The following is a 16,165-nucleotide window of genomic DNA, read 5'->3' as shown; positions in this document are numbered from 1 at the left end:
AAGGAAAGAGAGGTAGCAGTAGCTTTCTGCCCTCTCCTCTTACCAGAATAAACAACAAACAAGGATGATGTCTGTCTGAAATTCTTTGTCGCTTCTAAATAGAATTTTAAAGCACGGACCACATCTAGGTTGTGTAACAAACGTTCCTTCTTCGAAACTGGATTCGGACACAGAGAAGGAACAATTATTTCCTGGTTAATATTCCTGTTGGAAACCACTTTTGGAAGAAACCCAGGCTTGGTATGTAAAACTACCTTATCTGTATGGAATACCAGATAGGGTGAAATACACTGCAAAGCAGACAATTCAGAAACTCTTCTAGCAGAAGAAATAGCAACCAAAAACAGAACTTTCCAAGATAGTAACTTAATATCTATGGAATGTAGGGGTTCAAACGGAACCCCATGAAGAACTGAAAGAACTAAGTTTAGACTCCATGGAGGAGTCATAGGTCTGTAGACAGGCTTGATTTCCATGACTTCATCATATGGAGTCTCCTTTTGGAGCGAATTTTCTAGTTCCTCGAACCAAAAAGACGCCGCCGTGGTGACAGGAATAATGCACGAAATTGGTTGAAGAAGGAAACCTTGCTGAACAAATATCTTTTTAAGCAATCCTTCCAATTTTTTATCCATAGGATCTTTGAAAGCGCAACTGTCCTCAATAGGAATAGTTGTGCGCTTGGCTAACGTTGAAACTGCCCCCTCTACCTTAGGGACCGTTTGCCATGCGTCCCTTCTGGGGTCGACAATGGGGAACATTTTCTTAAATATAGGAGGTGGAACAAAAGGGACACCTGGCTTCTCCCACTCCTTAGTCACTATGTCCGCCACCCTCTTGGGAATCGGAAAAGCATCAGCGTGCACTGGGACCTCTAAGAATTTGTCCATTTTGCACAACTTCTCTGGAATCACCAAAGAATCACAATCATCAAGAGTAGCTAGCACCTCCTTAAGCAGGGCGCGGAGATGTTCTAGCTTAAATTTAAATGCCACAATATCAGGTTCTGCCTGCTGAGAAACTTTTCCTGAATCAGAAATTTCTCCCTCAGACAGACCCTCCCTCACTGCCAACTCAGATTGATGTGAGGGTATAACAGATAAATTAGCGTCAGCGCCAACTTGCTCATCCTCTGTATTTAAAACTGAGCAATCACGCTTTCTGGGAAATGCTGGCAGTTTGGATAAAAGATTTGCTATAGAATTATCCTTCATTTGAAGAATCATCTTGGGCAACCTTATTAAATGTGACAGTACTGTCCTTACTTTGTTTGGACGCCATGGCACAATTTGCACATACATTTAAAGGGGGAACCACCTTGACTTCCATACACACAGAACATATGCTATCTGAAGGTACAGACATGTTAGACAGATTTAGGCAGGCTATTAATGCAATAAAAACGATTTTAAACAAAACCGTTACTGTCTCTTTAAATAATAAAAAGAGCACACTTTATTTCTGAATGTTCGAAAAACTATCAAGGAAATATCCGATCTTTATAAAATTTACACCCCAGTGCCTTAATGCTTTGAAAGTATTGCACACCAAATCTCAAGTCTCTAAACCCTTAAATGAGCAAACCGGAGCTAATAGTTCAATTTACCGGTTTAAACACACTACAGTCCCTGCCACAGACTTTGCTGCGGATTTTACCTTCCTTAGGGGTTATTCACCACAGAAATAAGCCTTCCTGAGTCCGTTTCTCAGCCACAGGACCCTCTCACATGAAGCTGCATGCACTGCCTATAGAAGTAACTGCGCAACTGAGGCGAGAAAATGAGGCCTCCTCCCTCTGCATACCAGAGTGAAGGGGCCTTTCTGACTAGATTAGGCGTCTAAACAACTGCCAGGCGCAATTAAACGTTCCCAAAAGTGTTTCAAAGTTCACAAAACACTCCAAATGTCATATAAATATGAAATAAACAAATCGATTTAGCCCACAATAGTGTAAACCAGCATAGAGCCCAATTTATAAGCCTTGATTCTGTTACTGAGTCTAAGAAAATGGCTTACCGATCCCATAAGGGAAAACTGACAGTCTTCTAGCATTACTATGTCTTGTTAGAAAAGAGACTGGTCATACCTGAAGCAGATAAGCCTGCAAACTGTTCCCCCCAACTGAAGTTCTCTGGTTTCAACAGTCTTGCGTGGGAACAGCAATGGATTTTAGTTACTGGTGCTAAAATCATACTCCTCTTTTAAGAGAAATCTTCATCACTTTCTGTTGTAGAGTAAATAGTACAAACCGGCACTATTTTAAAATAACAAACTCTTGATAGAAGAAATAAAACTACAACTAACACCACATACTCTTTACCATCCCCGTGGAGATGCTACTTGTTCAGAGTGGCAAAGAGAATGACTGGGGGGCGGAGCCAGAGGGGGGGCTATATGGACAGCTTTTGCTGTGTGCTCTCTTTGCCATTTCCTGTAGGGAATGAGAATATCCCACAAGTAAGGATGAAGCCGTGGACCGGACACACCAATGTAGGAGAAATGGCAACACAGATAAAATGATTAGTATATTGAAGCAAGCGAACAATGGTAAAAAAATCAGGATCCATTTAGTTGATGCAGCTACAACATCAGCCATAGAAATGGCAGGCCTGAGAAGATAGCCAAAATATAAATAAGCTTTCCTTAGATAAGATTCAAGTTTCCTATATAAAGGGTCCTTAAAGGAAGCACTATCTTCCATAGGAATAGCAGTATGTTTGACAAGAGTAGAAATAGCCCCATCAACTTTGCTGGGCATAATACAAGTGTGGTGCGCAGCGGCATTTAGCGGCCTTCTAATTGCCAAAAAGCAACGCCAAAGCCATATATGTCTGCTATTTCTGAAAAAAGGATCCCAGAGAAGCATTTACAACCATTTGTGCCATAATTGCACTAGCTGTTTGTAAATAATTTCAGTGAGAAACCAAAAGTTTGTGAAAAAATGTGTAAAAAAGTAAACGTTTTTTTTTTATTTGATCGCTTTTGGCAGTGAAATGGTGGCATGAAAGATACCAAAATGGATCTAGATCAAAACTTTGGGTTGTCTACTACACTACACTAAAGCTAAAATTAACCCTACATGCTCCCTAATTAACCCCTTCGCTGCTGGGCATAATACACGTGTGGTGCACAACGGCATTTAGAGGCCTTCTAATTACCAAAAAGCAACGCCAAAGCCATATAAGTCTGCTATTTCTTAACAAAGGGGATCCCAGAGAAGCATTTACAACCATTTGTGCCATAATTGCACAAGCTGTTTGTAAATAAATTCAGTGAGAAACCTAAAGTTTGTGAAAAAATTAGTGAAAAAGTGAACAATTTTTTTTGTTTGATCGTATTTGGCGGTGAAATGGTGGCATGAAATATACCAAAATGGGCCTAGATCAATACTTTGGGATGAGTTCTAAAATAAAATACATACATGTCAAGGGATATTCAGGGATTCCAGAAAGATATCAGTGTTCTAATGTAACTAGCGCTAATTTTGAAAAGAAGTGGTTTGGAAATAGCAAAGTGTTACTTGTATTTATGGCCCTATAAGTTACAAAAAAAGCAAAGAACATGTAAACATTGGATATTTCTAAACTCAGGACAAAATTTAGAAACTATTTAACATGGGTGTTTTCTTAGTGGTTGTAGATGTGTAAGATTTTGGGGGTCAAAGTTAGAAAAAGTGTGTTTTTTCCATTTTTTCATCATATTTTATATATTTTTTTATAGTAAAGTATAGTATAAGATATGATGAAAATAATGGTATCTTTAGAAAGTCCATTTAATGGCGAGAAATACGGTATATAATATGTGTGGGTACAGTAAATGAGTAATAGGAAAATTACAGCTAATCGCAAACACCGCAAAAATAGCCTTGGTCCCAAACGGTCAGAAAATGGAAAAGTGCTGTGGTCCTTAAAGGGACATGAAAGCCAAATTTTTTTCTTTCATGATTTAGAAAGAGCATGCAATGTTAAACAACTTTCTAATTTACTTCTATTATCCAATTTGTTTTATTCTCTTGATATTCTTTGCTGAAAAGCATATCTAGATAGGCTCAGTAGCTGCTGATTGGTTGCTGCACTTAGAAGCCTCGTGTGATTGGCTCACCCATGTGTATTGCTTTTTCTTCAACTAAGGATATCTAAAAAATGAAGCAAAATAAATAATAGAAGTAAATTGTAACATTGTTTACATTTGTATTCTCTATCTGAATCATGAAAGAAAAAATTTGGAATTAGTGTCTCTTTAAGGGGTTAAAACAAAGGGTTTTAAAGAAATACTAAACTGCTGGGTATAACTACAATAAAATGGTTACTACTCAACTTCCTTATGTGTCTGCAACTCTCTTTATGGTCATTCTCTTAATGTATTCGCTTTTAAATGCAGGTTAGTGAAGCTCTGCATGTCCACACTGGGTGCCACCATTTTGGAGCTTAAAGGGACATGACACCCACATTTTTTCTTTCATGATTTAGAAAGAGAATGCAATTTTAAACATCTTTCTAATTTACTTATATTATCTCATTTGTTTTATTCTCTTGATATTCTTTGTTGAAAAGAATATCTAGATATGCTCAGTAGCTGCTGATTGGTTGCTGCACATAGAAGCCTTGTGTGATTGGCTCAGCATGTGCATTGCTTTTGTTTCAACTAAGGATATCTAAAAAAGGAAGCAAAATAAATAATAGAAGTAAATTGTAATGTTGTTTAAATTTCTATTCTCTATCTGAATCATGAAAGAAAGATTTTGGGTTTAGTGGCCCTTTAAGTATTCTCGCACCCTGTGACAGAAGCGGTGCACGTTCACACATCAATGACATTGGTGTCTTTGTGACGAGCAGTATTGTGCACCTCAATTCAGAAAGTATAATACACGGCAGGCACTGTACGATTCTGCAATGGCTGTATTGCTCTATATTATTCCTAAGGAATCTTTATATTAATATAACTTTTAAATTGAGTATACAGGGAGTGCAGAATTATTAGGCAAATGAGTATTTTGACCACATCATCCTCTTTATGCATTTTGTCTTACTCCAAGCTGTATAGGCTCGAAAGCCTACTACCAATTAAGCATATTAGGTGATGTGCATCTCTGTAATGAGAAGGGGTGTGGTCTAATGACATCAACACCCTATATCAGGTGTGCATAATTATTAGGCAACTTCCTTTCCTTTGGCAAAATGGGTCAAAAGAAGGACTTGACAGGCTCAGAAAAGTCAAAAATAGTGAGATATCTTGCAGAGGGATGCAGCACTCTTAAAATTGCAAAGCTTCTGAAGCGTGATCATTGAACAATCAAGCGTTTCATTCAAAATAGTCAACAGGGTCGCAAGAAGCGTGTGGAAAAACCAAGGCGCAAAATAACTGCCCATGAACTGAGAAAAGTCAAGCGTGCAGCTGCCAAGATGCCACTTGCCACCAGTTTGGCCATATTTCAGAGCTGCAACATCACTGGAGTGCCCAAAAGCACAAGGTGTGCAATACTCAGAGACATGGCCAAGGTAAGAAAGGCTGAAAGACGACCACCACTGAACAAGACACACAAGCTGAAACGTCAAGACTGGGCCAAGAAATATCTCAAGACTGATTTTTCTAAGGTTTTATGGACTGATGAAATGAGAGTGAGTCTTGATGGGCCAGATGGATGGGCCCGTGGCTGGAGTGGTAAAGGGCAGAGAGCTCCAGTCCGACTCAGACGCCAGCAAGGTGGAGGTGGAGTACTGGTTTGGGCTGGTATCATCAAAGATGAGCTTGTGGGGCCTTTTCGGGTTGAGGATGGAGTCAAGCTCAACTCCCAGTCCTACTGCCAGTTTCTGGAAGACACCTTCTTCAAGCAGTGGTACAGGAAGAAGTCTGCATCCTTCAAGAAAAACATGATTTTCATGCAGGACAATGCTCCATCACACGCGTCCAAGTACTCCACAGCGTGGCTGGCAAGAAAGGGTATAAAAGAAGAAAATCTAATGACATGGCCTCCTTGTTCACCTGATCTGAACCCCATTGAGAAACTGTGGTCCATCATCAAATGTGAGATTTACAAGGAGGGAAAACAGTACACCACTCTGAACAGTGTCTGGGAGGCTGTGGTTGCTGCTGCACGCAATGTTGATGGTGAACAGATCAAAACACTGACAGAATCCATGGATGGCAGGCTTTTGAGTGTCCTTGCAAAGAAAGGTGGCTATATTGGTCACTGATTTGTTTTTGTTTTGTTTTTGAATGTCAGAAATGTATATTTGTGAATGTTGAGATGTTATATTGGTTTCACTGGTAAAAATAAATAATTGAAATGGGTATATATTTGTTTTTTGTTAAGTTGCCTAATAATTATGCATAGTAATAGTCACCTGCACACACAGATATCCCCCTAAAATAGCTATAACTAAAAACAAACTAAAAATTACTTCCAAAACTATTCAGCTTTGATATTAATGAGTTTTTTGGGTTCATTGAGAACATGGTTGTTGTTCAATAATACAATTAATCCTCAAAAATACAACTTGCCTAATAATTCTGCACTCCCTGTAAAAACTGTAAAAAAGGTAAAATTTCCACTTATTATTGTGCAAGCTAATCTAAAGTGCCGCTAACAGGAACGAAACACGTAGGGTAGCGTTGTAGCACAGACTGCTGGCTGTCATTCTTTGCACTATTGTACACATTTTTTTATTATATGGGAAGTTTTACCGCACTCATTGGCATCCAGTTTTGTTTTAGGACTTTTTGTTTTCATAATCTAAAGTGCAGAATGGTGATTATATGAAAACAAATACGTCACAAGGAGGCGGGTCTGTTTTTAACCCCTTTCTGCCGGGGTTACAAAAATTGAAATCACGTGATCGTAAATGTGATCATGTGATTTCAATGATGGGATCGGGTCTGGGGGGGAGTGCCTATGATGCTAGGCACGCCCTCCAGTTCACGATCCCAGTTAGAAAGCCGTAGTTGCTTCAGAAAAACAGAATGGCTTGAACGTTCCATGCAGTCCTAACGGCTCTAAAGCCCAGTGCGGTTAGGAGGAAATGAAACGTCCTAACAGCGTTAAGGTGTTTAATCACATACATGCTGGTTACGATATCATCGGAGAACACTGAGTGGCAGTCAGTATTCTCCTAGCCACAGAAGCGAGGCAGATTTGTCAAGTGGTTTATGTAAGCACCTGTATACAAGTCTGTTTTTTTAAATTGTTTTTAAAGTTTTAATAAATTGCTACAACTGGGTTTTGTTTGTTGGTCATTACGTGTACCACTGAGGTTTTTCAACTGTTTAAAAGAACTTAACTGTTTGGTTTATATATCTTCCTTAGAGGTCAACTACCCTTCAAAATACTGGGAAAATCTGAACAAGACTTAAAATAAGGATTATATCCTTTATATTGTTTGTTTTTTGGGACGTGCACAGTATTTAGTTCACATTATTTTTCTGCATAAAGTGCAGTGGCTACGTCACTGATCTAAATGTGCGCTGCTTCTGTTGCAGGGTGAAGTATATGTCTGCTCCAATAGGGCTGCTTCTAGAATGAGGAGGTGGAGCTTCACCAACAGGCAGCTGTAATGGGTTGAAATAAGAGAACGACTTTGGAAAGAGTTGAAGTAACAGGAGGAAAAACAATAGCATGGTAATAGCCATGTTACTGTAATTGTACCCAGCAATTTAATGTCCCTTTAAGTGGAAAGGGAAACGTGCTATAAACTCTAAAAACACTGATTTACATTGTTAGAATGTTAACTTACTATTTTCCTCTTCAGCTTCTTGAGGCAATACTTTGAAATCCAAGAACCAAGCTTCTATCCAAGCCAGGATGAAGGACATAATAGGAAGTACGTAGCCAAAAGCACCCTGCGAGAACAGCTAGAAGAAAGCAGATATGTTTTGTATCACTAAGTACGTATAAAGTATCTGATGTTGTTAGATATAAATTGTTATTAGATATTCTTACCTTAGATAGAATAACTTTTACTAGCAAGAAGGCACAAGTTGTTGCTGTTGTAACCTGAAGGAAAATCAGAAAATAATGCAAATTAGAAGCACAGAGGTTCAAACTGTCCTTTCTTTAGTGGGACAGTAATAGATAATAACCTCTATCCCACAAACCCATCTTCCTCCCAGCATGCCCTGCTTCTAAGTACTACCTGATACAGTGATCATTTCTACCAGGTTTCCTCAGGTCACCACACCTGGCGCCTTTAAACCAGGGTCCTTATTATACAGAATATAATGTTTTTCATTTTTTTTAATTGATGTGCTCTTTACTATATTTGGCAGTTTTTGTTGTTGCTCTCTAATACCTTCATGCTAGATGCGTCCAAGATAGTGATCTATAAGCAAATTGCATGATTGATGTGTGAATTTACATTCACCTATTTTACACTGTTACAAGGCTTCAAGTAACAAACAAAACAAAACAAAAGATAAAAAAGGAATTGTGATTCAGAACAGTGACCAATAAGTGCAAGGCCAAAATTCCTTAAAGAGTCATTCTAGTGTAGAAATTAAATGATCTATTCTGTTAGAGCATTTATATTTTAAACATATTCCCCTCTTTTTTTAATGCGTTTATCTCTTGCCAAGGAATTAAATACATAAAGTAGTGTATCCAGGTGCAATTCATCATGACAAGGACATGGCCAGTGAAAACATACAAAGTATATTTGTGTATTCACCAAATACTGGTCATGTTCCACTCAAGAATATATTCACAAAATACAGCAGGATCGACCAAATCGTATCCATGCAAATTTATTGAAGAATCCAAAAATACAAATCAGATGACATTTCAGGCAACATGCCCTTAGTCATGTCCTAATACACAATGCATGTGTTCCATTTTTAAATATCTGCACAGGTATAATCAATATTAACCTGTTTCTACATAGTATATCTTTAAAGGGAAATTAAACACCTGATGAAAATTGCTGAAACCTACTATTTCTTATTAATAAAAACAAACATTTCTTTTTTGACACGATGAGTCCACGGATCATCTTAATTACTAATGGGATATTCACCTCCTGGTCAGCAGGAGGTGGCAAAGTGAACCACAGCAAAGCTGTTAAATAGCTCCTCCCTTCCTTCCCACTCCAGTCATTCGACCAAAGTTAAAGAAGAAAGGAAAAAAACCAAGGTGCAGAGGTGTCTGAAGTTTAAAATAACCAACAACCTGTCTCTCAAAAACAGGACGGGCCGTGGACTCATTGTGTCAAAAAATAAATAAATTTATCAGGTAAGCATAAATTTTGTTTTCTTTTTAATGACACAATGAGTCCACGGATCATCTTAATTACTAATGGGATTCAATACCCAAGCTAGAGTACACAGATGATACGGGAGGGACAAGACAGGGAACCTAAACGGAAGGCACCACTGCTTGAAAAACCCTTTCTCCCAAAAAATGGCCTCGGCCGAACAAAAGAGTCAAATTTATAGAATTCTGAAAAAGTGAGAAGAGAGGACCAAATTGCATCCTTGCAAATCTACTCCACAGAAGCTTCATTTTTGAATGCCCATGAGGAAGTAACGGCCCTCGTGGAGTGAACCACAACCTTTTCAGGAGGCTGCTGTCCAGCAGTCCCATAAGCAAAAAACAAAAGACTGGCAAAAAAAGCCTTAGTCGCCTGTAGGTAAAACTTTAAAGTACGGACCACGACCAAATTGTGCAGAAACCATTACTTCTGAGAAGTAGGATTAAGACACAAGGAAGGAACAACATTCTCCTGATTGATATTCCGATCAAAAACAACCTTAGGAAGAAATCCTAATTTAGTACTTAAAGCTACCTTATCAGAATGAAAATAAGGTAAGGTGACATATACTGCAATGCCGAGAGCTCTGACACTCTGCAAGCAGAAGAATTAGCAACAAGAAATAAAACTTTCCCAGATAACAGATTAATATCTAAGGAATGCATAGGCTCAAACGGAGTCCCTTGACAATTAGAAGAACTAAATTCAAACTCTATGAAGAAATAACTGGTCTGAACACAGGTCTGATCCTAAAAAAGGCCTGACCAAACGAGTGTACGTCTGGAATGACTGCCAGACGAACCTGAAACAAAATAAACAAGTCCACTATGTCTTTCAGAAAATTCTAGGAATCCGATCCCTACTTTAAGAGTATCCTTAGGATTCGCACTAGAATAAAAATGTATGCCATAACATATGGGTACATTTTTCCTAGACACAGGCTTACAAGTCTGATTTATGGTCTCAATGACCAAATCCTAATCCATGCTTGAATAAAATAAAGTTTTCACTAGATAGCATCAGGGAAAATATTTCCGGGTAAAAGAAGGGTCTGTGACGTAGAAGATCCTTCCTCCACTGACACTCCCAGATGGAAGATGTGACATGTCCCCCAGGACTGCCTACCAATACTGCGGACTAAGCCAATGAAATTAAGATCACGGACGCCCTCTCCTGCTTAGCTCGAACCAAGGCTCCAGGAGATAAATTAAATGGAGGAATTAAATATGCAATATTAAAATTCCAAGGTAACACCAAAGCGTCTACTAAAAACAGCCTGAGGGATCATTGACCTCAATCCATACCTCAGGAATCTGACATTCTGTCGAAAAATCATGAAATTCAAATGCAAATGACCCCACTGGGAATCAGGCTCGAAAAGGCACTCCCGGCCGGAGTTCCCACTACCCTGGGAAAAAGTCTGCCCACTTATGAGGACCGCCTCTCCGAAGATCTTTCTGTAAAAGGGTCATCGACAGACAGAATTGCGGGTCTGAGCCCACTGAACTATTTCGGCTATCTCTGTCATAGTCAAGAAAACTTCAAGCCCCCCACAGATGAAGTAAGATTTAACTTAAACCTGATAAACCCAGCCGAAGCTAACTGAGGCCAGGTTAGGAGAGGATTGAAAGATTACTCTCGTTCTTTAAAATGATTATTGGAGGAACAAACTCCACTCGAGTCCATGTTCCCTGCTCTTAGAGAGCCCCAAACGGTTCCCAAGCCCAAAGGCTGACTGTCTGTTTTCACATTCACCCAGAAAACTTTGAAAGCAGGTTCCCTGGGAGCAAAAGATCCAGCGACAAACACCAAAGTATTTTTAACTACTGAGAACTGAGGTAGAATGGCCAACTGAAAGTTCACTGTCGCTACCATCCCCAATTATTTCCCAGCACAAAGCCACTGATGTGACTGATATGTTAGGCAAGAATCGAAAAAATTCTTGTACTCCTGACAACTGTCAGCTTTATTGATGAGGAGACTAATATAGTTCTCCAAGCAAAACTACCCTTGTAGTTGGAACTAAGTAACTCTTTTCCAAAGTAATGATCCGCAATCGGAGCACCACCCACAGAAATCTCAGAACCCTCTGAGAAAATTCTGAAAACTGTGGCCAGACCGGAAAAAGTCACGAGTTGGAATGTTTGTCTGGAAAAAAGGGATTTAAGTTAGTCCTTGTTGATGGGAGCGTGCATTTAGTATGCTTCCCTCAAATCCCCAGTGGTCTAAATTGACCCTCTTGGACCAAACAAAGAATGAAAGGATAGACTCCATCTTGAATTTCTGAGAATCCTGTAAGGATTCTAAAATAGGTCTGAAGAATTCCTCCTTCGGGAACCGCGGACAGATAGGAATAGCATCCCCAACCTCACTCCTGCCTTAGACCGGGAACTGCCACTCCCAGGTCGAAGAGAAATCCATACACAGTGTAAGAGCGCCTCTCCCTTGGTCAGAACTGCCAAAAATCTTGAAAGCAGGAACCTGCCCCTGGGAGGAAAGACTCTAATTGGTATTGCACACCCCCAGGGATCATGCTCACAAACCCAAGTCTGATTAAAAAGGAAAACCTGCCCCCTTACGGATCGGATGCACGTCCCTCATGCTGTCTTTAATTCAACAGCAAGTTTCCTTTACTGTCTTCCCCTATTCTAAACCTGATAGGGTCCTTGACATTCTGTCAAAGAAAGTTCTCTCCTTTCCAGGAAGGTTAAAACTGCTTCTGCCTAGTAGAAGGAGTGGAAGGATTTCCCTAGAAATCTCAAAAGGAACGAAAATATTTCTTATCCTGTAGATAAATCATCCGCAGACCAAGATCTTACTATAGTACTCTGCGTGTCAATATAGCAAAACCTGAATCATATCTCCCAATGTAATCAATCTCTGAATTAAAGGAGTCTACTAACTTAAAGGTCCTATCCTATCTCTGAAATAGGGGTGTCTGTCCGATAGAAACAGACAACGCATCAAAACCAGTACACCGTCGTACTGTAGACAGTAGTCAAACCAACCACAGGTTGACAATGAAAACCCTCTAAGTTCTATCCATAGAGTTCTCCTGTGTAGGGACTTTAGGGAACTACTATGCTCCATACGAATAGTATCTCCCTTGCTTAGCGTGGAAATTCTCATCCACCCTGTATCATTTTCTTTTTAAGGATAGGAGAAAAAGGGGAAACAGAGCGTCTCCTATGCCTTAGCAATATCTCTATAGCCCTATCTGGAACAGGAAATACTTCTATCACACAATATTAGTATAACCTACTGGGCTCTCTCGGCTAGACTACGGCGGTAGTGACGGAGTCACTCAGGATAGCTAAAACCTCTGAGGAGGCTTGTGTCCCGCTGTCTCATAGACCAAGCGGAAGATACTCCTCAACAAACAGATAAGGAAGTCGAAGGTGCCTTCCGACCCTTACACTTCCCAGATAGATAACAAACAGAGAAAAATCTGTCCATTCCTAAGGAACCAGAGAAAAAAACCTCAGGTACGAATCCATATTATGTGGAAAACTTTCCTTCAAGAAGTAGGAATAGGACATAAGAAAGAAACCACAATCTATTGATTAAAGTTGTGAATTGACACGACCTTAGGAAGAAAACCTAACTAGGTTCGAAGAACAGTCCTATTATTGTGAAAACACCAGATACAGAGGGTCGCAATGCAAGGACGCAATCTCAGAGACTTTTGCATGCAGAAGCAATAACAACTGAAGTCAACCTCAAGAATAGGCTCAGAAGTAGCCCAATGCAAAACCTGAAGAACAAGGTGTAAGTTCCAAGGGGAAGCATCAGATCGACACCTCGGCCTAATCGTAGTTAGAGTCCTAACCCAAAATTGTACATCCGAAAGCTCAGCGAGCCTCCAGATTGGAACAGACAGGGCTAAAACTTGTCACAAATAAGAAACTAACTACGAGGCCCTTTTCCAGACCATCCTGTAAAAACAAAACAAATCCTGGTAGTCTTGATAGAGTGCCAGGACGAACCATGCTCTTCACAGAAGAAAGAGATCCTCTACGCCTCAAGATAGATGACGAGTAACCAGCCTACGTGCTTGAAGGAGAGGACCCTACCTTTTAGAAACCCTCTCCTGGACAAGTCCAAGCGTAATCTCTACGCAATCTGCCTCATAGTATATAAGATCTGATGAGCAAAGGGACCCTAGTCCAGCAGACCCTGCGACCAGGTAACCACCATGGAGTGGGGGATGACATACCCACTTGACATACCCACTAAAAGACCACGAACCACGATCCTCGCGGTCACAACGGAACAAACAGTAACACTGACATCTGCTCCTGTTAGGTTTGGGCCACCACTCGAGTTAGGAGTGAAATGGCAGAAAAAGGAAAAATTATATGGAACCTCCAAGGCCCCGCTTATGCATCCATTAGCTCCGCCTGAGGAATCCAAACCACAACCCACTGTGGGTAACTAGGAATTAAAACAGGACGTCCTAAGATTTTCATCCGGAGTCCCTTTCCAGAGTAAAAAATCAGAAACCCCTCAGATGAAGACCTTATCCGCAGATAAGACTAATATCTCTAAAGAACATCCAAACTGGATGACCACTCCCGGAAAGTGGATTGCTGATAGCGAGAAGTAGCGGGCCTCCGCCCACTACCAAACCTGAGATACTACCCTCATTTGCTAGGGAACCTCCCGTTCACCTCAAATGAAGCTCCAAGCCCCCAAGAGTAGGTCTATAAACTGGGACTTAACCCAGTATTCAAAACCTTCAGAGCAAAAATATTGCTTGAAGATCCAAACGTAATCAGGAGGGAAACCTCCGAAAACCATGGATCCCATGCCCTATCACCATCCTGACAGGCTTGCGACCTAAGTCAGCATCGCCCCGGACGAAATAAGGAAATGTCCCTCAGGACAGAGAGATCTGGACAAAGATACTAGAGAGCGATGCTCTTAACTAGTAGTCCAGGTAAATCTGTTAAAACAGATTCAAAACCAGCGCCACTCCACTTCCTTAGGATACACCGAGCCTCTGCTGAAATGAAACCTGGCAAAAGGAACGAAGTCCAAGATGGACCACATGACACTCATTACCACCAAAATGCAGAGACTGTGATGGCCTGAAGGAGGGCTGGAGGCCACGACCTGATGAAGCTATCTCATAACTTCACAAGTCCGATAGAAGGTCTATGCAGACTAAAATAGCATCCAGGAATCCCACCCTGGTGCCTAACTCCAGAAAAACTCTGGTCTAGATTTCTTCCAACTCTCAGGATCGAAGAAGGCAAATGAAATCCTTAATGTTCTTCTATCAGACGAGACGATGGCGATTGAATCAGAATCGTCTAAACAAGAGAATCCACCGCTAGATCTGGATTCTGGCAACCTGGTTCCTGCTTAGCAGAGGTCTCTAGCGCTGGGCATTAGCCTAACTAAATGACTAACAGAAAGAAATTTGGCTCTCAGATGCGCTATGGAATAGCAGGACCAATTAATTTTTTCTCTCAAGCAGAAGGTAAGATTAGCTACAGAGTCATATCTGACAGAGTGATACAAGGCCTAGAAACCTGAAGCCCTAGCCTTGGGACAAGAAATCTGCGAAAGGCACAAATAAAATAATAATAAGCTCCAAGGCTTAATTCTTTCAAGAAAATATCAATGTAAATCCCCTCGAAACGAGACAGAGATGCTCCAATAGGAAGTCTCTAGAAAAACTGAGATAACCCAATTCATCAGTACATAAGATATCCCTTGTGATGAAACATCTTCAAAAAAAAGTTTCCTCTTATAACCAAGAGCTCTAAGACAATCTATCCTTAAAACGGAATAGTAAGACGATAGGCAAGTGCACAAAAAAGTGATAGCCAAGCAGGGATTGGCAACACAACCCCCCATAGAGTCCGGAACTGGGAATTTTAAAAAGGAAATAAACGAAAGGAAAGAGGATCTCCATCTTTCTCCACTCACATTAATCCATTTCGCCCTCTGATTTAGGGCTCTGAGATACGACTGGTGAATCAGTACTAGGAATCTCCAATATTGACAAAACCTCTCTTAGAAGGAAGCGTGGGCGTGCTACCCTAAATCTAAAGGCGAAATCCTCCTCTGCTGGAGGAGTTGAAGCAGCAGACTCCGACCCAGAAGGTCCATACTCTGAAGCCTCAGAGAGAACCGCATCCTCAGATGACTGATCGGATACAACCATCAATTTACATGATGCTCCCTGGGCAGGAGTGCATGGATTAACTCTTCGTTTGCACGTAGCAGTACAAGGCAACACGGCTAAGGCCGCAGACATCGCCATACGGAATTGCGCAGTAACATCTGGTGGAAAAAGGCCCCCTCCAGGTGGAGGATTAGTGGGGAACGGGGAAGCTGCACGTGTAGGATCAGATAAATGTAGGGGACACACCTCACAGGACAAATAACAAATCCCATCAATCTAGGGCTAGGTGTAAATAACAAGCTCGACACTATATCATGTAAAGCATAGTCCCAAATCAGCTGCTTTAATATAAACAATCCAAATGATGACTCCTATTTTGCAAGGAGTAGTTGTAAACTTATCTGTAGACATCCTTTAGGCTAAGGGCATACCCATAAAACACAATACCATGTGCAGGAGATCATTGGAGAGAAGCAGCTGGTGTCGTGCACAGACCAACTAATTGCAAACCAACTAATCGATTATGAGATTCGTTGACAACTATTTTCATAATCGATTATATTGATTAGTTGTTGCAGCTCTATGCAATATATTTTAAAAGAAAAACACTTTCCCTCACTATAAAGGCTATCAATTCACAGAGCACGTTTTTTTTCATAAAATAAGTAAAGACCAGAACATTGCTTCTGCCAGAGTGCCCGCTCTGCACCCACTATAAGGACCACTGTGAGGACTGGCTTGAGTGCTTGTATCAGAAGGTTTTCTGTGCTATGTATCTGGTTACATTAAA

General features: G+C 40.5%; 1 protein-coding gene across 1 annotated transcript in view; it reads right to left on the bottom strand.

Moving 5' to 3' along the window:
- The window catches only part of STARD3NL (STARD3 N-terminal like), a 270,999-nt gene that overhangs the window by 25,458 nt on the left and 229,376 nt on the right, over positions 1-16,165 (bottom strand). The window contains exons 5-6 of the mRNA XM_053714421.1: positions 7,937-7,990; positions 7,731-7,848 (exon numbers count right to left, since the gene is read on the bottom strand). Coding sequence (XP_053570396.1) covers positions 7,731-7,848; positions 7,937-7,990 — 172 coding nt within the window. The remainder of the gene's footprint in view (positions 1-7,730; positions 7,849-7,936; positions 7,991-16,165) is intronic.

The sequence above is a fragment of the Bombina bombina genome, chromosome 5, assembly GCF_027579735.1.
Source record: "Bombina bombina isolate aBomBom1 chromosome 5, aBomBom1.pri, whole genome shotgun sequence".
NCBI classification, from domain to species: Eukaryota; Metazoa; Chordata; class Amphibia; order Anura; family Bombinatoridae; genus Bombina; species Bombina bombina.
Note: the sequence above shows the minus strand (reverse complement) of the source record. Positions and strands in the feature narration are given on the sequence as shown.